The sequence below is a fragment of the Ailuropoda melanoleuca genome, chromosome 2 (assembly GCF_002007445.2).
Source record: "Ailuropoda melanoleuca isolate Jingjing chromosome 2, ASM200744v2, whole genome shotgun sequence".
In the NCBI taxonomy this organism is placed as follows: domain Eukaryota; kingdom Metazoa; phylum Chordata; class Mammalia; order Carnivora; family Ursidae; genus Ailuropoda; species Ailuropoda melanoleuca.
In genome coordinates, this window is record NC_048219.1 from 68290115 (window position 1) to 68314891 (window position 24777).

Consider the following 24777-nt stretch of genomic DNA (forward strand, 5'->3'; position numbering starts at 1 on the left):
TGCCACAGCGCATTTCAAAATCACATTGACCTATTGTTTATCACATTTCGCAACTGGCAGACATTTTGAGAATTCTGCAGTTCAGTAACAAAAGGTAAACTTGTAGCAGGTAATTGAAATCCTGTGAACATTTGAGTCCTATGAATAAATGACTCAATGAATATAGATTGGAGTCCAATGAATACAGACTCAAATACTTGGAAAAACATTTCCTCAAAAAGCAACAGGAAACAATTGTACTTAATGAGCAATTCTGAGCACAGTTTGCTGGCCGGCGGTTTTAGATGGCTATTAAAATCTCAATCAAGTTTTCTTTCAAAATCTTAATTATAATCTCTCCATATGAACTCAAGCAAAATAGTATTGAAATGAACCTGTTATGCGCAGTGCTGATCATTTTAAATGTTTATTTTATATCAGTATTTATCATTCATGACAGCATTAGAATATTCAAGTGAATTAAAATTCTTCATATCTGAAAGAAAACTAAACCCCTATTTAATAAACATTGATTGAACCCAAACTTACATGTAGCAGACACTGTTGTCTGTCTAATCAATGCTAACTGTCCATCTTCCTCACAGAGCCTTGATTTTGTTCCGTTATCAATCTTCTTTCTTACTGGCCACAGTCTTCAGGGAGTCAACGGCCATCCTCAGCATCAAAGGATGAATATTTGTCGAGTCCTGGTGTCTCCATCTGTGACTAATTGAGGCCTGGGCATGAGACAAAGTTGCACCCAAGGAGGATGAGGAGACCTTTGCTAGGGATGGTGCTTCCAAAGAGGGGTTCTTGCTTTTAAAAAAGAAACTCACAGAAGAAGTATTCTTCTGCTAGACACCATCGACTTTGCATGTGATTACAGAACAAGGGTGGTCATTGTGCAATCATGAGAGGAGCCAGCCAAGAGCAGAGCAGACACATGTTATGTCAGAGTGGAAAGAGAAGAGAAACCTGGATCTTTGATCTGTCGTTCAGGTACTGAATTAGTCATTTTTGAGCAATCCCAATGGCACTCCATGCTATGTGAAATAATAAATTTTCCTCATTGTTTAAATGGTTAAGTCAGAGTTTTCTGTTATGTACAGATGAAAGCAATCTAATTGATACAAAAAATATGACTTTGAACTTGGTGATGGTAAGGTAGAGAGTAGAAAGCAAATCTCATGAAAGTTGATGTTTTTTATATGGCACATGGCTTAAAAGCAAACTTATATAGAGAGGAGACTGGGGAATAAGACTGAGAGAAGGAATAGGAAAAAGAACTTTACAGGTAGGGTGACGATATAATTTATCACCCAAACTATTACACTTTGGAGTGTGACATGAAAGCTTAGTAATACTGCTATCAAGACAACAAGAATAAACCGGAACTGACCCAGGCAAACCAGGACACATGGTTGCCACAATTATAGAGCAAAGGAGAACATAAATAAAGCCTTGGAGGAGGGATAGTATAGGATGTCCATGAGAGACAGTAAGTGGCCCAGTTTGGTTGGAATGTAGACTAGATATGAGGGCTGATGGGAGATTATCCTGGGATGGTGATGTAAACGCCTTGAGATCCAAACGAGAAGTTTGTACTTCATTTTGTTCACAGTGGGAGGCTATGAAACTTCTGGGCAGGGGAGTGGTGTGATCAGACCTATGCTTTGGGAAAATCAATCTGGAAGCAGAGGAGACTAGCAAGAGGGGGAGAAGTCCAGTAAATCACTATTTCAGTAATCCTTCCAGGTAATGAGCCAGGCTTATAGCAGAGGGAAAGTGGAGGGACACATGACAATAATGAGGACAGGAGAGCAGATGGAAAGAAAGCCTTAAGGATTAATTTTGAGATTGCCTATAACTGGGGAGTGGGAAATAAAAAGAGAAGTAAACAAAGGACATAGAGAGGAAGTGTCTGCGAGTCCGAAGAAAATGATCACATCAAGGAACCCAGGAAAGGAGAGAATTTCAAGGAGGGATGGGGAGGTGGTCCTTGATCTGTGCTTCAGTGAAACAAAGAATAGAAGAAGTGAATGTCCAAGCGAGAAAGTTGTTTTTGGCGAGCTCCAGGAAAGGGGTTGACAGTGACAAAATTTTTCACATTTTCTTTGCCTTTCAGAAAACCTTGTCAGTTGAATCGGTGCAGCAATTCCCCAAACCATCTAACCTTCAAAGATCTGACAGTGGGTTCAACTGAAATAATGAAATCAATTTGATTTGGTGAGTAGAAGGTGGGGCTCTGACATGGATTACAGGTGTGTCATCCTACTTCAATCTCTCTTGCATCACCCTCTTCTCAAAGCCAGAGTCATTGAAATACACTCTCTATCCCTTTGGTCCCCAAACCTTCAGCTCGAGTCTACGTAATCTTTGAGAACTCTGACCTTCGGCGGGAAGGATTTACACAGCTACCGTCCAAGGTTGGTGATTCAGTATCAAGTCTCTGCTGCTAATTCAAGTTGAACATTCTGGCCTATATTTGATAATGAGAATTATGCATGGTTTCTGAAATGCAATTTCTACTTTGTGCCTGAGTTCTGCTGGTTGAGCTCTATTCCTGAGGCTCGGCTTTGGTCACCTAGTCAGCAACGCCATCCCCCAAGGGGGAGATGATCTGTTCTTATCTGTCTTCCAGGCACTGGAGTGTTCTGCTTAATTCTAGGCAGTGGTGAAGGCCCTATTCTCTTACTTGGCAACAGGTTTTCCTTACACCCACTGGCTCCTAGATTCCCAGGAGCTGTGTTATACCCCATACCAGAACAAGCCACTACTCCCCGCGGGCCTCCCTTGACACGCTTTCCCAGAATCCCTGTCTTCTGTAACTTTTCCTTCCACAGCGCATGTTCTGCTGCAGCACCAGATGCCCAGAGTGCTGTCGGGAGTGTCCACCCTTCTGTGTCCATTCTTCGACTGTTTTCATGCCCCAGCTCCTCTTGACTTAATCCATTCCATTGGGTTACCTGATACATGGTAATAGGTTTTGTATCCAATCGCACCTTTGCAAGGGCGTCCAGGCAAGAGGGAGCACTTGTAAATTGGTGCTAGAAGAAAACAGACTCTGCACTATCCTCATCCATTAACAAAAGTCCTGGCATGTGATTCATGGGCTTGTAGATACACAGGAAGGCGAGAGGAGCGCTGACCCTGAACACAGATACCCTGAAGGCTGCAGCAGCATATTTGTTGCCGACATTTGCAGTATGAATAAAGTTGTCAACAATGATATTTTGGTGACAATGTTTGAAATAAATGTACAAACATAGCCCATGCATAATGTCAAACAATAAAGCGTTAAGTTCTCTGGATGTCTATCTGACATGATCTGATGCCTCTGGTAACTGAACACAAATACAGACATAAGATTCTCTCTCTCTCTCTTTTTTAAATATTTTATTTATTTATTTGACAGAGAGAGAGCACGAGGGGTGGGGAGGCGGACTGGAGAGGGAGAAGCGAGGAGGAGAGAGAGGAGTAGACTCCTTGCCGAGCAGGGAGCCTAACACAGGGCTCAATCCCAGGACCCCGGAATCGTGACCTGAGCCCAAGGTAGATACTTAACCGATTGAGCCTCCCAGGCACCCTGACAGAAGCTTCTCTTGATAGGGGTTTTGATTGGAAAAGGACTGGCTGGAACCCCGGAACAGTAACATAATCAGAACCTTTCATAAAATGAAGCAAGAGAAGAATGCTTCCCCATTTCCAAGACACCTGGGCCAAAGCTCTACCACACCAACAAAAAAAATAAATAACATGTCTTCCTGAGGATAGTGATGGACATCATAATGTTTGTCACTTTCTTATACAATTTTCCCACTGCACTGCAAGATCCTTTTTATCATTTAACCTCCATGTCTAGCAAGTTGCCTAGCATGTAACAGATATTCACTAAGACTTGTGTGAATGAACAAATGAATGAATGAATGAAAGAGAAAGGAAGGAAGGATGGAAGGAAGAAAGAAAGGAGAACGGTAGGTAGGTATACATGACTGTGATAGAACTACAGTCTTTAGGGCACTTGCTGTCGCTATGTGTGCTGGAGAAAAGACAGAATCCTATTATTTAAAAAAAGCAAAAGCAAGAATGCCTAAATAGTGCCATGAGTAACCTTTCTCCACAACTTCATTAACATTTACGAAGAACTGGCAAAGGGGGAGAATCCACACACAGTCATGAATCTTTCCCTCCCACAGCAAGACAATATGGGAGGGAAATCTGTAAAATGCCCCGATTCAAGTTTAAGTTTCAAAAGTACTCTAAGATTTTCATATCCCTCTGTATCTCCCAACTTTGATGAAAAGGAGTATTTTATTTAAAAAGGTGTTTTAAAAATCATATTTGAAACTGTTTCAGTAAACCAAGCATTTGCTAATTTGAGGAAACATCTCAAAAATCTATTCCAGGTGTGTCTTCTGTAAGTACAGATCAAAATGGTGCATATCACTTCAACACTATTCCCCACAATTAGAGAAAAGTAGACTAGGAAATGAGGAAGTGTCTTTAAAATAACTGGGGGGGAAGTCTAGCTCTGCCCTGTGAATACAGTTGCCGCTGGCCTTGAGTGCTTGGCTGTCAATCACTCAGAAGCTGGCTAGTACAAATTGGGATGTGCCATAACTGTAAAATATGCCCTGGATTTCAAAGACTTTGCACGAAAAGCCATGAGGCATAATTTACTGGTAAATTTTCATACTGATTACCTGCTGAAATAATATTTTGGATATACAGAGTTAAGTAATATATACTATTAAAAATTTCATCTGTTCTTAATTTTTTAATTTTAAAAATTGTGGCCACTATAAAACTCAAAATACGGTTTGCGTTTTATTTCTATTGGATCTCATGGGGCTAGATTCTATTTTTATATCCGCTGGTCCATCATTATTGCAGATGGCTCAATAGGTCCTGGGTTTTCAGAGGAAGCAGAGGGAAGAGCTACAGAGGTCTCATGGGTATAGATTTTTAAGCATTTACTTAGCATGCATAACTGACTGGTCTTCTAAGGTAGAAATATAAAATCAAACACGAGTAGAGCTTTTAGAAAACTTTCCATCGGGTTTCTTTATAACAGTGTCTTAATCTTTAAAAGATAAAATGGTTTATGATAGGGACTCCACTAAATGACTGAGCATACATTTGTGGATGGATTAAAATACACGTGAAACTCTAGTGTATGGGTATTTGAATCAACTGTCCTGTCATTTGTCATGTTCCTGAATTAGAGTTCTGACATGTCAGTCACATCTGAGGTCTAACCTGCAACAACCCATTTACTATCCATTATTCCTACATATTCTGATTAAAACAAACAGATCAGAGGAATCAACTCACAGAATTTGTACCTTGCTTGTTTTTTTGCTGCCTTCCTTTCTGAAAGCAATGTTACTAATATTTCTATGGACATGTGCTAATATACCTGCAATTTCTAATGTGGTTTTTCTTGGCATACCTTCTTCCTGGTATGTTTTTAATCAGGTTAGTTTCCCAGTCTGCGGCTAATGCTCGCAGGCAATTTGCTAAGGAGGGGTGGCATGTCCTCTGGTAGGGAACTGTCCTCTTATGTAGACGAGGTTCTTACAGAACGTTCCCATCATATATGGTATATATGTATACTGCAGTGCATGAAGCTTTTGGAAAGTACCAGTAAATCAGTCTTGTAAACCAGTAACCAAAGACAGCAGATGATAAGGACATGGCAGAAGGGCAGGAATGCTCTTTCAAAATGGCCATGCAAAACTCAATTGAAACTACCTCTGGTCTTACAGGCTATGAACTAGGTCATGAATAGAACCTGAAACAAAAGTTGTAAAATCTTTCGACTGCCCCCAATTTTTGTTTATCAAGAGCAAAAGGAGAAAAGCAGAAATGAGTCTAAATTCCTCTAAGGTCTACAATGGTCAAGTCTCACCTATGAATTCTTGACTCTTTTATTTATTTTTAAATTACCAGAATTTGCCTACTTTCCTGGCACAGAGAAGACGGTCAATGAAGGTTTGCTGAAAAAAGAAAGGAAGGAAGGGAGGAAAGGAGAAAGAGTGGGAGGAAAGAAGAGAGACAGGAAAAAGGAAAAGAAGCTTGGCTTGGTTGATTCACAAACAACATAGCTACCACCCGAATGACCGGTGTCAGCTATGACAAGTGCAGGATCTGACTGGGACGCCTGTGTGCCTGACACCACGGCTGTGCTTTGGTGTCAGTGTGTCCTCACCCCGCCACACATTCATATGCAGACAATCCAGATGGCTCAGAATTCATGCCTTGGCTAATACTTTACTATATTAAAAAATCTTTATTCATATCACATAGCCAGTGGCAGGACAGCTCCCTTCTTTATGGTGCTATGAGAATCTACAGCCCTCACGTTTACATTTTTATCGTTTCTGTTTATCTGGGATCCTACATCAATTAAGAATCATTTGGGAAAAGCTGAATTGAAAAAAGGAGATATGAAAAGACAGTTAAATACAAATAGACCCCAGGTAATATTATAACACACAATATATATTTTTTATCTCCATCCTATTTAATGATCTTATTGGTCTAAGCTGTTTTCTCTAATTCAAAACACCCATAAGACATAAATTTTTCTGGTTGTTTATTTCAACCCAATATTATCTTGATTCACTAGCTGAATATGTTTATATTTTTAGACCCACCTCACCTTACTTTATAATGCTACATTTTCAACTGGCATCTCAACTATTTGATGTTCTTATAGGATTTTTATCTCATCCCCTAAGTTCCTTTGCTCCATCAGTGATGGTTCATTGTTGCATTCAGACTTGTTCCAATCACACATAAATTATTGTTCTCTTCACTTGTTCCTAACTCTGTCCTGCTACAAACTTGTTATGCAGTCAAAGGGACTAAATAGAAGAAAAACTCCTCCTGGATCCCCTCAATACATCACTTGCCTGTCACTGAAGGGTGGTAGAAAACGAATGGGTTTTAGAACCAAGAAGACTGTTCTGGTTTCAAATTACTTAACTTTATGCAAATTAACTTTTGAGTATTTTGAGTCTCAGTTTTTTCTTTTGCGAAAGGATGATGATAATACAAAATGATAGAATTGCGAAAATTAAATTAGCTTCTCCCAACATTAACAGTCCAAAAGCACTAGCTTCTATACAATGAGCGCCTACCACAAGAAAGCTGAGAATCAACGAGGTCAAGTAACTGGCCCCATATTACACAAGTCAGCAGTAGATTCAGGACCCAAATCCAAGTAAAGGCTGATTCTAAATCTACCTCAATAAATATTAGTTCTCTTTCCTTTCCAACCAAATCTAAACATACCTGTCCCTCGTGGAAGCATCCTGTCATTGAGTAGCTAAAATGCCATGTTCCCAGAGAAGCCTTCTCTATAGCCCAAGTCCAGACTGATTCTTTCCTTTTCTTTTTAAATATTTTATTTATTTGTTTGAGTATAAGCAGGGGGAGTGGCTGGCAGAGGGAGAGGGAGAAGCAGGCTCCCTGCTGAGCAGGGAGCCCCACATAGGACTCGATCCCAGGATCCTGGGATCATGACCTGAGCTGAATGCAGACACAACTGAACCACCCAGGCACCCCAAACTGATTATTTTCTTTGCTAGGCTACTGCAGCATTTCACTAGATATTCATTAATACATCGCACAGTGGCTGAATGCTTCCTAAATTGCAGGCACTCTCCTAGTCCTGGGACAAGTTTTTGAAATGTGAAGGTTACTTCTGCAGAAGCCTCGATCCTTGACTAGACTGTAAACCTCCTGAGGTCAGGAGTCCTCATTATTTTCACACTGGTTACCCTTGTCTTTATTCACTACAAAAATAGTTTACAAACAATGGTTCAAAACACCAGGGACATGTTCTAATCTAAGCTCTGCCACTGTTTTGGCTGCAAGACTGTGAACAAATCTAATTTTCCTGAGCCTGGGTTTTATCATCTCAACATGATTATAATATCCATGTTGCATGATTATTATGAGCCATTCTGAGAATGACAGCTTCACACAAATGTAAGGGGTCATGTTGTAGCTATTGTTGATGTCACATTATTATTAATGAATGTATGAATATCAGAATGAATGTTCTGCAGATCATTTCTGCACTAGCAGCTGTGAGGTCCAAAGTTTGGTTCCACACCAATGCTTTCTTAATTCCATTCCCCTGTATCTGTTGTTTAGACTCTGCTCAGAATCAGTTTCTGAGCTCTGATGGCTGTCTGTTGGGAAGGGTTCCTGGTCTTGGCTGCTGGTGATCTGGATGTGCAGGATTATGGAGCCTGGGGTGTCATCTCACCACCCTGTTCTGTCCCTCGGCCCCCCGCCGACTTGCCTGTTCTGACCAGCTCGCGCTGTCTTACTCATATGTACCTTCATGAGACCGCACACGTCTTTGCTTCCTAAATACGGACCTGCTCTGCCCTACTTCTCAGTGTCCCTGTTCCGGGCTGCAATCTCTTAGGTGACCCTGGGGCAGCACTGGCCTCTGATGACCAAGTGACCCTCTATGAGAGCTACTTGCCAGAAGCCTGGCTGCCCACAGTCCAAGCTGCCATCCTCGCCTTGGCCTTCTCAGTCCTAAATGTACCACCAGCCTCCTAGCCCCTGTCATCAAACCCATGTCAGGTGCAAAGGCTACTCATCTTCTGGGGGGAAAAAAACCACTCCAATCTTGTGGTCTGTCTGAATCCCCCATCTTTTTTTTTTCCTATGCTCAGATTTCCGGGCTTGGCCAGTTTATATATTGCTAAAGCTTGGACTGCTTCAGCTCCTTATGGTTTGTTCTTGCCATGCCGTTAACCTGACTGCTTTTACATGCTTCCTTTGCAACCTTTCATGTGTTTCCTCTTTCTCATTCCTTTAAGTTCTCCCTTCTAAGTGAATGAAGCCAAGACACTAGCATATTCACATCATAAAATTTATGCAAATCCAATTAATCCAATCAAAGATTGTTTGTATAAAAGCCTGTCTTATGTGCTCTTTAAAGTCACTTCCCATGAATGGAAATCTTAATTAGATGACTAAATTTAGAAGGATAGAGCATCTTGCAAGAAAACCAAGAACATTTAATCCTTAATACCATAAACTGGAAAATATGAATTTCACCTACCAAGAATAGTACTGTTCGGTTTCACATAAATTTCAATCCGTGCTTTCTAAAAGAACTGGAATAGCATGCCCTCAAATTTCTAGAGCAACATATAGATGTATATATTTCACTTTACCTTCCAATTTAAAAACAGGAGATTAAAGATATTTACTACACAGGTGAGCACACCTGTTATTTAATTTAGAAAATGCAAGTCAAGATGTCCTAATTATAGAAGCAAAACATAGCAATGGTAACAAAAATGTCCTTGCCAATTTAAATTTTCATTGTGGTATCAGCATAAGCTTTCATAATTGTAATAATATAGATGTTTTAGCATTGTCCATGTTGCAAATAATGATTGAAAATCATGTAATATGCGTGTCAGAGGGGTTATCTTCTCAGTAACTATTGAATTAAAAGTTTATTTCATGGCAATATTCTTATTTTAAAGTAGGAAAATGTAAGCACCCTGGAACACACCTGGCAGCCAAGATCAATGAGATAACTATTTCCCTAGATTCCTTAAAACTCTAAAACAATATGCTAATGTTTTTCTTTCGGTTTACTAAATTCAATTCAATCACATAAACAGAATTACTTGTAAGACAGGCAGATTTAGATGTCCCATTTTGCAGACAGAGGTGGTGAGGCTAAGAGATCAGAATGCGTATCAAAGGTTTACCTCTTCATGCTGGGAATCCCTGCATATTATTGTAACGTATTATTGTAATGTATTTTCTACTACGCATCCTTATGTTCTAAACCTAATAACTTCTGTGCTGTACACCTTTACGTTACAGAATTCTTGGAGTTCCTTCAACCTGGGAAGGTTTCTCCAGCGTAAAGGAGTTTTGCTTATGTACGCTCTTGCCCTTCCCTCCCTGCTCTGACTAGCTAAAGTCACCTCCTTTCAGCAATCTCTCTCATCATTCTGTCTACCTTCCTCCCCCAGGCCAGTTTTCAGGATTAGTGTATTTTAACTCTTCCCTGACAATGAACTTTGACTTCCTTGAGAACAAGGATCCTTTCTTCCATCTTTGAATATGTACACATACAAAGATTTGTCAAGGGAGAGTTCTGTAACTGTTTTTTTAATGGATAAATAAAGGAACGAATTACTGAATACCCAATCATTGCATTTCAGTGTGATTGTTCGCAGGTTATTTCATTTGCATCCATTCGATAAGGTGAGGAGCTAATCTGCACTTGACTGATTTTTCGCTCTAACTGGGAAATCCTGAATTTCAATGAAAAGTTCCCATAAAAGATAAAATCCTAATTTCATTTTCCTGGTTCCTTCTGAAGTTAATCGAAGTTGTAAGTGATTTGCCTGCCCAAGCAGCATTAAATCTTTCTTTACTCATTAATGTCATTTTCTAAAGTACCACTAATTTTTATCACTCTCTAAGGAAACAAACTCTTCTCAAAAACAGTTCCATGTATTGAGTCAAATGTTTCAACTCTTAATTTAGGATTTCTAATGAAAATGTACAGAGCATGATTCAGAGATCTGAGTGACTATAAAGTCATGATTTATTTCATTTAGAAACTCTGCCAGCAGGGCACCTGGGTGGCTCAGCTGGTTGGGCATCCAGCTCTTGATTTCGGCTCAGATCATGATCTCAGGGTCGTGAGATTGAGTCCCACGTAGAGCCCTCTTTTGGGCTCTGTGCTCAGGGCAGAGTCTGCTTGTCCCTCTCCCTCTGTCTACCCACTTGCGCTCTCTCTCAAATANCTCTCTCAAAAAAAAAAAAAAAAACTAAAAAAAAAAAAAAAAAAAGAAAGAAACTCTGCCAGCTAGCTGAATCCTATATCAGAAGATAAAAAAAAAAGTTGTCTAATTTACCAAGTAGACGAACTTCAGATGAAGAATGTATTGGCTATTTGATTTACAAAACAGAATGGAAGATGATGTGCCCTTTAAATTCACTAATTCATTCTAAAATTATAGGGGGGAAGTATTGGAATATAGAATATGTCACACCTGATGAAGAAAGAGCATATGCTACAGAAATGCTTACAGAGTGACAATTTAAAGTTATAAAAGTTTGTGCTATGGACAATTAAAGACATGGTGGAAATAGTGGTTACAGAAGCAAAAATACGATGATGTTAAAGATTTTTAAAACAGAATGATAGGTGTTTGAAATATTCTCTATTTGGAGTAAATATTTTGAACTATATTTTAGATAACTTTGATTAAATTAAAAAATAAGTGAACATACATGGGTAAAAAAATATCTGAAATCAGGGATGAGTGGTAACTAACCTAAAACATTAAGAATTGGGATTTGGAAAAATACTTTGGACTTTATAACATAAGTATCTAGGAATGGGTACCCCAAATAATTTTAATTCCTGTTTTTCCAATGGCGTTCTCTTAAAATACATTAATAATTACTTACATCTACCATTTGAAAGGCATTGCATTAGGCATTATGTGGTGAGCAAGAGGCAAAGACATGCAAGACAAATTTGCTGAATTTATATTCTTGTGATGACCAAAATACTTACATGTGATAAACTATAATACATAAATATGTTGTATACTATGTTGTGTATGTGACGTACAACCGCATTTTAACAATCACCTGACTGCAAGACGGCAAATCCGATTAGAAGATGTTGCCTGGAGTTCTGCCTCAAGGACTGAAAACCCAGATCAGTTTTGGTTGGAAAGAAGATGCCACAATCTCTTAGCGACGTCTGCTGTGGTCATGGAAGGGAGACAGTGATACCATCATGCAGTGTTTTTGTCTACTCGAAGAAAAGTTTAACCTACTCCCTTCACAGATGAGATAATTAACCACAAGGAGACTTTCCACTGACCCCAAGGCTAATGCTTTAAAGAAAACAGTATGCAGAACTTCTGACATATTTGCCAAGGCTGAAAGTACACTGGGAACACATTATTCAGGGCTCGTGCCATGCCTTAAAAACAGCACATCTCAAGTGTGGTCAGACGTGAGGGCCAGAATGGCAAAATGGACTCAAATCCATGCCATGTGAACATGAAAACTAAAAGTCAAAGAACTAAAATAACATCATATATTGGGAGACCATCTAGAGTGTTCTATATGGCTTCAAATGGTGAGAGGCCTGGAAGCAGACAACTCAGAGAGACAGACTTTATTTCTTTGTCCTAATAGTGACCCTTGTTTCACACACATAAAAGGCTATCCGAAGAGCCACGCGTCAGTCAGTTTCCTGCTGCAGGTGGAGTTCAAACCCTTCCAAACCAGGTATCTAATGACACAGAGGCCAGAAAACTACCTGATTTTCTCAAGGTCTCAAAGGCAGTAAGCAGCAGAGTAATGAGGAAAGTTCACTGCCAGTCAGGCCAGTGAGTCACTCCTCTTTCTTCCTTCTTCCCTTCCTCCCCTCCTTTCCTTTCTTTCTCTCTCTCTTTCGCCTCCTTCCCTACTCCTTCCTTTCTTTTTTTTTTCTCTCTCTCCCCTTCCCTCCCTCCCCCTTCCTTTCTTTCTCTCTCTCTCCCCTCCCACCTTCCTTCCTTCCTTCCTTCCTTTCCTTCCTTCCTTCCCCAATATCTCTCTCCTCTTAATTTCAGATCATCATAAAGTCTGCATATACAAAATTTATTATGAATCCTACCAATAGCATTCACTATTTCCATACAATAATACATTATTGCTACTGTTCCTTTTATTTGGTCTCGCTGTCTCTCCAGCTCCTCATCCCATACCCACAACTACACTTTTATGGAAAGTATATAAGAGGACAGACTATTATTCAAAAAGGATTTTAAAGGCAAGGTAGATCACTGTTGCCTAGGAGCATCGAAGGAAGAGTTATGAAAGAGGTGGGATTGGAGTTGCCTAAAGCAAAGGCTAGAAAGTATTTAAGCAGATGGAAATGAAGGGTAGGGAAAATAACATAAAGCACAGCATAGGAGAAAACTGATTTCATAAGTCACTGCTATTTCTCAGAAAATGGCACTATGGGATTGGACCAAAAATTTCTGCAATCATTTTAAGAGTACCCGTAAGTCCCTTCAAAAACAAAAACAAAAACAAAAATGACTTCAAAATATACAAATATATAAATGTCTATGCTTTTCCTTCATACACACATGCACACGTGCACACACACACACTACTGAGTATTTTTTCCATGCCTCTAACTAGTTGCCAAACTTAACATAATGACTCTGCCTTGGGTGCCGTAGATATGCTATATGTTAATTATATATAGTGTTATAATTATATTATATTGTGTTATGTTAAAATCACACTGTAAGAATTTGGAAACTGTACCTCAAAAATGGGTAGGTTGGAACTTGTAGCAAGCTTCAAATGTAGTTTTACTTTTTGTCTGAAAAGATTTGGTGTTAGAAGCATAAACAACATCATAGAACCGAACGATTTGAGAATTAAATGTTCTTTTTCCTTATCTGCCCCTACCTCTTCACTATCACAGACAGTGCAATTGTAAATATAATATTCAGTGAAATCTCTTCGGTCAACAGTCTAAAAGCCACAAGGAAAAAGCTACCACAATAATCATATACTCTTCGTCTCTCTCCCAACTTACACTCCTTGCAGGTGGTCTTAGGTCCAGCAAGAGATGGCAAAAAATTTGGTAAGGGGACCAACCCCTCCCAGTGTTAAAAGCACGGATCTGGCATTCTGCTGAGGTACTTCAGCTTTCTTGCTGCGGGGTTATGGGCTACTTGCTTAATCCTTTTTGACTCAGTGTCCTCATCTGTAAATCAAGATAACAACTGTATCTCCCATGACCTGAGGATTCAGTTGGTTAATACGTGTAAATACTGGGGCACCTGGGTGGCTTAGTCGTTAAGTGTCTGCCTTCGGCTACGGGCGTGATCCCAGGGTTCTGGGATCGAGTCCCACATCAGGCTCCTCTGTTGGAAGCCTGCTTCTTCCTCTCCCACTCCCCCTGCTTGTGTTCCCTCTCTCACTGGCTGTCTCTCTCTGTCAAATAAAAAAATAAAATCTTTTAAAAAATATGATATATACTCATTGCCCACATACGACATCTGTTGTGTCATTTCTCATGAGTTGCATGGCCTTGGGCAAGTCACTTGATCTCTCTGGCCATTGATTTGAAAATCAAGGGATGAAACTAAATGATTTCTAAGGCTGTGTTCATGACTAACAAATCCCAGCTACAAAGAAGCATCTTCTAACATTGGATTCACAAATCTTTCCCAAAAATTGAATGGCAGAAAAAGCCTGATAGTGTGGCTTGAATAAAGTGTCTACTGGATTCCTATATCCATATTCTAGACTTAGCCCCAAGAGAAATAAAAAGGGGACCCCAAATAATCATGTGATTAGGAGCCAGAGAGAAAAGGAAACAAAGGTCTCTCTGTGAAGACCAAAAGGGTTGTCACGTAGTTTTGACTAAGTCTCTTCATTCAGTTTAGTAACTTAGCAAACCCAACACTTAAGGCACATGTGAAAGAAAAGGTTATTGTCACCAACCCAACGATATTATTTTGTTTTTTAGTTGGAAACGTCAGGAATTTATTTTAAATTACAAGATGAGGCTCCAGGTGCACTATCTCTATCCAAGACTGCTCAATTTTGGTGTCTGTAAAAACTTGACATTCTGCTTTGATGAGATCTCTGAAAATGTAAGATGTTTCCAGCGTGAAAAGTGCTTCTGTGCACCCCAGTGTGAGAAAAAGCTAAATCTGAAATCTCAATAAAAAATCTTAATAGAAAAGTACAGTTTTTGCTGGTGTTATTGAAAGCACTCTTTAAAAAAGGGGATCATCACACGAGAAACACAATACACAATTTACTCAGAATAGAGGTTCTGGTTCTATCAAAACAAATCCTGCTTGCCTTAGACAGGAAATGCCACAAGTTATTTTGGTAATACGTAGATATGTCAGGACTACATTTGTATTTAACTGACCTATGATTTCATAAGTCTTTTATTTCATGATGTTGCTCTGAAAGATGTGAAGAAGGGAAAGATGGGATTTAATCCTGGTTTTGGGATTTGCTGCAAGTCAAGTAAGCTCTCTGAGTCTTATTTTCAAGGTATGCTATACATGGGAGGTGCTCACTGAATATTTGTTCAAGAAAAGAAGGAATGAGGAATGCAGGGAGGAAGGAAGTCCTGGGAAGTCACTAGCATTTTATCAGGAAAAGCCCAATCGGAGCAAGCTGCTACAAGTCTTTTTGCTATCTGTATGTTAATTGATAACTGATTTAATTAGCATTATGGATATAAAAATAATTTTTATTGATGAAAGTAATGACTTAATTAGCATGATGAATGCTAAAAATAGAATCTTTATCAGTGAAATTAAATATTTTCAAGCTACATGGATTGACTAAAGTAGTTTGGGGATACTTTCCATCCTTGAATAAATAAACCATAAGACTCCAGTGAGGTCTGTAACCTACACCCCAATGACTTGTTCTCACTGGATCTCAGGGCAGCCATTGGTTTAGGAGGTTTTCTGCATGAAGCATGTCAATGCAAGGGCACAGAATCCCACCTTGTCTGTGATGAACCTTTCATACACTTAAAACACCTTCAAGGACAAAGAGCCGCCAGTTCACTGAGCTTACAGAACAGGGCGTATGGACTTTCTTGCTTGTTTTAATGAATGGTTATTAAGTAACTGCATGCTTATCAGAGTTTGGTCATTATAACCTCATCATCACAAACTTAGTTGGTGCCTAGATAACTTATCTACCAAAAATAACTGAAGAGTTGGATATGAAGAAATCAGCTTTAGTCAGATTACAATACCCTAACTTTAAGATTCTCAAGTCTACTGATGGAAACAGGAGTAAAAATGAATACAACATAAAGTACAATATAAGGTTATTTTAATACCACAATTTGTTAGAGAGGCTAAGGATTTATAGAGATTTCCCCAGAGGAGTTGGTGCTAAGTCCAAACAGATATAGAAGAATGTTCCAGAAAGTTGGGGTATTTGAGGTGGGAGGGATGGATGGGGGAGCATTAAAGAGGTTAGAAGCAAGGGAGATAAGAATAAAAGAAATTGCAAGTTTATTACAGACCAAATATATGTGTGTGCGTATGTCTGCGTATGCACTACACACACATACACGTATATACACATTCACTCACACGTTCACTCACTGAGAAATATCCACCAAAAGACTGTGTTTAGAGTTCTAAATGAACCTGGTCGGGAAAAAAACCTTTCAGATTCTGTTTTTTACAACAACAAAAAATGGTGGTTTTACTGACAGTGATTTTCAAACTACATCTGTCATAATAAGACTAAAAAAATAACCAGCCTGCTGAGTGAAAACTGGCATTCTCAGAAATAGTTTAAATAGTACTGAATATAGAACTCCATTTCACATATTTTAAAATATCTTCCGTCTAAATGATATTCTTTATGATTTTCCAAAGTCTGTTAAAAGATTCTCCTAACTATTGGTTAAGATCTCTGAGATCAGAACTTGCCTCTCGACTTGATGAATGGAAATGTTGAGCTGTTCTATTGGCCATTCCACCGGTTCTGAAAAAATGAAGTTTTGTCTTTGAACATGTCTTTGAACATCCTCTTGTCATGACTGGTTGTCAGTTACTGGTTGTAACTGAGCCTATACATTAACAAACATATGGATACTGTAAACAGCACACTGATACATAATCAATATGCTTTAACTCACCTCTGTCTTCTAGGAATGTCACCATTTTATGTTGGGAATCAAATTAATGGGAAACTGCATACAGCCAAAGGAGCACTGGACTTGAAGTGTAAGATTCCGATCCTAGATGTGTCATTTACCAGCTGGCGCGAAGTGCTAAATCTCCCTAGACGTGTTAGTGCGTATAGAAAGGGTTAAAGTGAAAAGTGAATGTTTTGCCTCATTTGCTCCACAGAAATGAGTAAGTACACTTGATATCATTTCGCTGCACACTATCAATAAATATTATTGGCTTTTATGCTAAAAGAGCAGCTATCAGTTTTTGAGTACTTGATGCATGCTGATATTTAATTCTTATAAGGTATCATGTTAAGTATCATTACCTCACTCTCACAGACAAGAAAACGAAGGTTTGCAGCTATAACTTCACGTATAACGTCTGAACTCTCAAAGGGCAGTTAATATGCCTTATTCATTATACAAATTCAAGCAATAGCATTCTACCTAGTACATAGTAGATGCATTATCATCATTTAAAACTTTTACAAATAATGTCTTTTGGAACAATGCAAATTTAAAAATTAATATGATACAGTGCATACTTAACAGATGGTATTAATCTTCCTCCTTGGAAACATTATTTTGTTTCAAACTATACAAGTGAATGGGAATGTAGTCATGCTGTGAGAGGTCATAACCATCTCCAATGACTAGCTGGGTATATAAGCCACGTAATCCGCTTGCATTATGTTTTCTTCATATTGTCTCCAAAGTATATGGTCACCTATTTGATTCTCACAACAGCTCTGAAAAGTAGGAAGAAATAAGTCCTCATTTTTCAGATAAGATAACTGGCTCAGAAAAGCCACAGGGATAACCGAGTGATAGAGGTTGGAGGGGGACAAAGAAGACAGGAAGATAAAGGGGGAGGAAGGGATGGGGAGGAAGACAGACAGAGGAAGAAGAGAAGAGAGATGAGAAGCAGAGGAACGCTAGCTGGTTTTCAGACCAGCCCCTGCTTTCCCCTCAGCATCACCATCTCCTTACCAGGATGCAAAGTGGATGGGATCTTTGGAAAAAGAAAGACAAAAAAGAATGCAGGGAGGGAGGGAAAGTATGAATGAATGAATATGAATGAGACTATCTAAGTGAAGCAAGGTCCTAAGAGATATAAGGATATAGTGTGGTTCTAACTTTTAGGGAATCTTGGATATCTCTGACAATCCAATAAAGCTACGGAGGCTTTTACTAGAAAAATGTGTGCATGTGTGCACATGCGTGTGTGTGTGTGTGTGTGTGTGTATATATATATATATATATATATATATATATATAGTATTTATACACAATTTCAGTGTGTTCACTACACCCCAGATTTGGTGCTAGGTCCATTTTAAGAAACATGCCTTAGAAACAGAGACCCCCACTGTCGTGTGCAGATCTAGCCCCAGAGGGCGGGTCCACATAGATGCAGCTGCATGCGGCACTGTGTCAGTGCATGCTACAGACACGAGAACCATGGCTTCCGACCAGAAGAGCAGAATATCTTTGAATCCCTTCTGCTGTGACCCACCTCGCCACAACATTTCAAGCTTAACAGGAAACAAAACAATTTCCCACACCACACATTGAAACCATTATCTACACTGGAACACAAAGCTTCCGATCAAACCAGAAAACCTGAAATGGAGGATAAAAGACTCGAGACAATTCTGACACCTCTAGTACTGAATCACTATGACCAAAAATCTGTAAAGATCTGCTTATTGGGTTAGGATCAAGGTATGGAACAGAAGAACTAGAGGCGCAGGCTCTGAGGGTTCTGGCACAGTCGATGTGGGACTCCAGGTTGGCACTCCAACCTCCTCACATCCAAATTTCCTTCAGAAGCTGAAGTGAAAATTAATTAATGGATTTAAATAATTTAATACAAGTCTGACACATAATTTTACTAAACATCATGTTTCTTGTGCATAAGTGGATTTAATGATAGCAAGTATGCTTAATAAACGTGCCACGAGGGTGAGCATCAAATGAAGGAATGCGCTGAATGGATCTAACACTGCTGCTGCATAGCAAATGTCAGCTGGTGTTAGCCTCCCTGACAAAACAGAGGAGTCATCAGAAGTAGGACTCCCTAATGTGATGCCAGTAACAGAGTTCCAATTTTTACTATTCAGTGTCCCCAATTTTTGTGGGTGAGGGGGTTGAACCAGGTGGCCTCTGTCCACCTCTAACATTTTATCAGCCCTGGAATCCACCGACAAACGCACTTTGCTAGGTGCCTTAAATAGATTATCTTGCTTAATCGTCACAACCTGGGGAGGACTCATGGCAGCTAACACATATTTAGCTGGGCACTCCTCCGACATCTATGTGAACCCATTTCATGCTCAGAATAATCCTGTGAGGCCAATACTTCTATCTCCATTTTACAGTGGAAGAAACTGAAGCATAGAAAGACTGGCTCAGGTTCACACAGCAGGAAGGGGGCAGCTCTGGGCTTCAAACCCAAGCAGTCTGACTCCAGAGTCTGTGATCTCTCAAGAGGCAGGCATTTTTATCTCCAGTTTATGAATAAGAAAATGTTGCCCAAGGTCACACGTAGAGTGAGAGAAATGCAGATAAGAATCCAGGCTTGTCTGACACCCATATCTGTGTTTCTCCTCACCGTGCCCGGGGCACGTGTTCCAGGAGTAGAACGAGAAGGGAGCACTCAAGATGAGGTTCCCAGCAGAAGAGGTCTATGGGAAAGCTTCAGGCATGTTGATCTAACAAGATGGCGCTCTACAGGAGATGCCTTTCTGCCATCACCTACTCCCGCCACATGTAGTGACTCCATACCCTTGGGACAGCAGCAGCAGCTGCATCCCTCAGAGTCTCAGAGTCCCGAAGGAGTTTCCTGAAGATGCAGACATGAAGAATCAGAGATGTTCCCTAACACTCAAATCTGCCCCCCTTTCTGCTGGTTTTCTCTGCCTTGGTTCTGGCTCTATGAAGATGAATGTTCTAGCTCTGGTCTCCTTCAAATCACCTGTGTTGCTTAATGATCTAAGGAACGATAGCTGCTTATAGCTACTGTATCCAAATTTGAGCGCAGAACACATTGTCATCACGAGTTCTTCTAATCAATGAAAAATCAAAGATCACTAATTAAATGTATATCTATAAATTACGTATGTGGTGCTTTGGCAAATTCTACACAGATCACACCGAGCAAGGACATTTTCAAGGAGCTTATAAAACATGTCATCTTTTTTAAATGAGCCCAAGTTACAGGCATTTTCTGAAAACACAATTGAAGCAATATTTCACAACACAAAATAGACTTGAAGATAAAGAGTTTAAAATTCTTTTTTTTTTTTTTTAGATTTTATTTATTAATTTGACAGAGAGAAACAGTCAGTGAGAGAGGGAACACAAGCAGGGGGAGTGGGATAGGAAGAAGCAGGCTTCCAGTGGAGGAGCCTGATGTGGGGCTCGATCCCAGAACGCTGGGATCACGCCCTAAGCCGAAGGCAGACCTTAAGGACTGCGCCACCCAGGCATCCCGAGAGTTTAAAATTCTTACATAGGTATTTTAATAATAGAAAAGCCCTATACTACTGTCCCCAAAATGTCCTAAAACACCACCCACCAGACAACATCCCTAGTCAATTCCCAACAAATTGAGAAAAACTTTCAGCCTGGCATTCCAGGACTCATCAGTGAGACCCAAATCTTCCTCTTCAGCCGTACACCCTCTGTGTTCCCCACGTACCACTCTTAGAAACAAGGCAAACCACTTGCTGTTTAAAGAGTACAGCCTGCATTTTCTGCTACCAAGCGGCTGTCTGTGTAGTTGCTTCTGTGATGTCCTGACTCAAACTCCATTCCAGCCTCTTCTACAAGTCACGTCTCAAATGCCACCATTTTCTCCATGAAGACTTTCCGCACCTCTCCAAATAAAAACGAGCTTGTCCTCTTCTGAACCACCAGAGGTCTTTGTGGCATGTGTGTGTGTGTGTGTGTGTGTGTGTGTACACACACTTCTATTGTGGTGATTTATATTATGACCTTGGCATATTTACCTAAGTTCCCAAATTAGGCTGTAAACTCCTCAGGAGTTTGGTTTATTTCTGAAGTTTCCTTTATAACCTCTACTCTGTCTGATGTCATGCTTGCAACACAGGAATTCAATAAACATTTACTGAATTATCATTTCATTAATAATGCTAATGATTTACTGATCTCTTATCTCTTATGGAGTATCCACTATGGGCCAAGGATGACATTTATGTATTATACCTAATAGAATATTCAAAATCTTGTGACTTAGAAAATTGAGGCTTAACCAGCTTAAGTAAGTTGTTCAAGGTTACACAGCAAGTAGGGTTCCCAACTGTTAACATAGCAGCAGGATGTACTTTGGATCTGAATCCAAATTTGTTAGATTCCAAACCTGGGCTCCAAATCAACACTACATAAATGTGATAAAACTGAAAAGATATATTGCTTTTGATTTTTAGATAAATGAATGTAGCAAGTATGAAACAAAACCACAGCGTGTTAGGTAGTGAGGAGACCTAGTAAATTAGTAAATTAATCTAAAGACTCAAAAATGACTTTTGAAGGTTAAAAAATATACAATATGAAGGAACCTTTATCACTACAGTCCAAGAAATGTAAGAGATGGGGAAAGAGACTGTCTGGGGCATTTATTTAGAAGAATAACTTATTAGTAAACTGCATTTGTATGTTATAATAGAAAAGGTTCCAGTTTGGGAATTTGACAAAGTAGGACTAAAATTCTGGGTATAAGATTTTTTGCCCTAGACCTTGGGCAAGTTACTTTATCTTTGTAAGCCTCAGTTTTCGCAAATATTAGGTGACAATAATAACAATTGCTTTAATAGATAAGGCAAATGTTAGACGGGTATAAGGTATATAACTCAACAAATGATGGGCACGACTGGTGTTATTATTACTAATAATATTATTTTCACGCAAAGTGACTGTGCTAAGCCGGAGTTCTTGAGAGGAATGGAAAGGAAGAGCTGCCATTACTGTCCCCAACCTTTGGCATTGTGAGAGCATACTACTCGGAAAAGCAGAAGGGGAAAGGAGGGCCAGCAGTGCCACTAGCCTCTAAAATCCAACACTTGCTTCTCATCAGATGGACCCCCCAAATCCTTGTCTTACAACTAAAGAACTGAAAGTCAAAACATGGAAAGCAAGTCAGATCCTCCCTTTTAAAACCCCTCAGTTTTTATTCTAGGTGCCTGCCACCGTAGCCATCTCTTGTTCCCTTTCAGAGAACATATTCTTTGGCAGTAGTAGACGTAGCATGGCATTAGGCCTCAGTCCCACGGCACCACGCCCACCATTTTTATTTTCAAGTGTTTCCATTTTGTTATCTGACCCTCAGTGTCCTTAAATGTTATCTGGAGAGGAATGCTCTGAAGAATAAATGCAGTTATGGCTCACGTGCCCAGCACAGAGTAGGCACTCAATAATGACTGCTTCCCTTTCTCCTCTGAGCTTCCCCCTAAGTGAGAAATAATCAGCATCTCAGGGCCATGTTCTCATCTCTAACTGGCACCTGCCACCATGGATGGATGGTTAGGATTGGAAAGGTGCTACCTCATTTAAATAAGACACAGAGTGGTAATTACCAAGGGACAAGTTACAGACATTATTGATTATTGATTATGGTTGTAACCAAACCAGTGACCTGAAAGTGACAGGGTTTTTTCTTTAAAAAAATAAAATAAAATCCCAGAAAAATCCCTGAGCTATTCAGTCTCCCAGAAAACATGTGTCTGAAAACCCAACATCTGCAGAAAGGAAAAAAAAATTCCTTAAAATGAATTTTCTTTCCCCCTTCAGCTTTTCAAATGGAAGAGTGAGAACACAAACATGAAGGTGGATTTTTAACAAATTGCAATATTAAAAAAAATCCAAAAAATAAAAAACATCTTCTGGTGCAAGGTCTAACACTTTTCAAACCAGTACACTGGAGCCGAATTCAAAGTCAACCACCAGGGTACCTGTGATAAACGAAGTTACTTTTAAGTTTTCAGGAAGTTCCTTGGTGGAATTCCATTATGTGTGTTAGGAACTTCTCATTATTTGGAAAAATATGAAATCATTTCCCCTAAAATCAAAGTAAACATGAATAACCAAACCCGGTAGATACCACTGATGTTCTCAACGTTCATTTGTTGAAACTGACATATTCAACCACTGAAATAAAACTTCCTTTTCCCTTTCCTCTTCATTTCCTAATTTCCTACTTCTTATCTGTTGAGAGTTGAAATAGAGGAGCGGTACCACTGGAAGGACACCTCCAATACTTTGACAATAACAGAGGAACCATAATGTTTGCTGAAGAAACACCACCAATTTTCCTACCAATAACTTTGCACCATATTCACATATGTAAATTATTATGTGATTACCATCCTAATAATTACATATGTATATCTGTGTGTACGTGCATCTGTATAGACACACACACACACACACACACACACAGAGTCCATAAATCCACAAGGCATTCTAAGCGAGGCTATCAGAGGAAAGGATTTAAGCTGCCCAGAGAGTGGAGCAGCCTTGAAATGAAATCTTGTCATTTGGACACAGCTCCTGCTTCCAGTAACCACTGCTGCTGGAACCTCTTCATTTAGCAGTTTTCAAAATTCTTTTTTAGATAATTTGCTCCCTGGTCAGCTTAGTCCCACTGGCACTTTCATCTGAAAGGGAAGGCGGCGGTAAAACGGGAATACGCGCCCAGACTGGGGAAGCAGGAGTCCCTTCCACACCCCAGAGACTGATGCCCTCTCCTCCCCGCCGGGCGGCTGCTGCTCCGCTCCCCGTCGCAATCTGGGGGCCGCCGGCCGGCGGAGCAAGGCCACAGAGGGGAGGAAGTAAAGATGCACCCGAGGGCTCCACCTCCACCGCGGCCCCGACCCCCACCCATCACCTCCCACAGCCCCCATCCCTCCCATCCTCCTCCCCGTCACCCTAACGCTGCAGCCACGGCAGGGGGTGCGGGGGTGGCGTGTGAGGAGAGATGCGGCTTCCTTCGCACCCACCCCTGACGCGCCCTGGAAGAATGTCCTCTGGGGAAGGGGCTGCCCACAACTTGAAGGAACTTAGAAGGCAAGGCTGCCGCGCCGCGACCCTCAGCGGGGTCTCCACCCTGAAGGTGAGGGGCGACCGAAGGGAGTCCGACGCGAGGGCGGGCACCCCCGGGCTTACCACGAGTACGGGGACCCCGGCGGCCAGCGAGTAGAGGAGCACTGGGGGCACGGCGCCTGCTGTCCTCCGGGCCCGGGTAGGGCTTGCGGTAGGCGCTGTCGTGGCAGAAGAAGCCCTGCACGTTCACGGTGAACGTGTCAGTGTACTCGAAGTAGTACGCCAGCATCACCGTCCCTGCCATGATCACCATCTGGAAATAGAGCATGCTGCTGGTGAGCGCCGCGGGCAGCAGGGGCATGCACGCCTCCCGGGCCGGGCCGGGCCGAGCCGAGCGGGCGGCGGACGCGGCGGGCCCCCTCCCGGGTCNTGGAGCCCCCCCAGGCCCGCCCGGAGGAGGCGGCGTCGGTGGACCGGGCGGCAGAAGCTGGGCACCTGTGCGCCTCGGAGGGCGGACGCAGTGGAGCTGGAGAAGCTCCTCGCGGGGGTAAAAACCGAAAAAAAAAAGGCGGCGGGGGGGTGGAGGGGAGGCAGCAGAGAAGGAGCTTCTAGAAACTCCTTTCTGAGGCAGCAGCTGGGCTGTTTAAGAAACCCGCACAACGCCTGGGAAAATGGTGCGCGGACGCGTCTTCGGAGCGCAAACCCCACCGAAGCTCAAAGTGCCGGATGCCGCGCTGCGAGTTTCAGCCCTCTCTCCCTTGGATTCCTTAACCCCGCGCAGGACACATGCCAAGCGGTGGTTTCTAGGCACTGTTAGAAAAATAATCTCAGAGCATTTTAGATTCAGAGTTTCTCTGCCTCCTCTCTAGCTTCCTAGGGTTTTGTATGTAGAAACACAATCATAGTTCAGTAGCTCCAGAAGCATCATCTTTTGTACACCGGCCCCTTCCTCCTTCATGTATTCTCCACTT

General features: G+C 40.9%; 1 protein-coding gene across 1 annotated transcript in view; it reads right to left on the reverse strand.

Annotated features, from left to right (window-relative positions):
* PLPPR5 (phospholipid phosphatase related 5) overlaps nt 1-24229 on the reverse strand; it is a 122970-nt gene extending 98741 nt beyond the window's left edge. The window contains 2 exon segments of the mRNA XM_034653968.1: nt 23930-23986; nt 23988-24229. Of these exon segments, the coding sequence (XP_034509859.1) occupies nt 23930-23986; nt 23988-24167 (237 nt within the window). The 5' untranslated portion in view covers nt 24168-24229.
* Between the last annotated feature and the right edge of the window lie 548 nt (nt 24230-24777).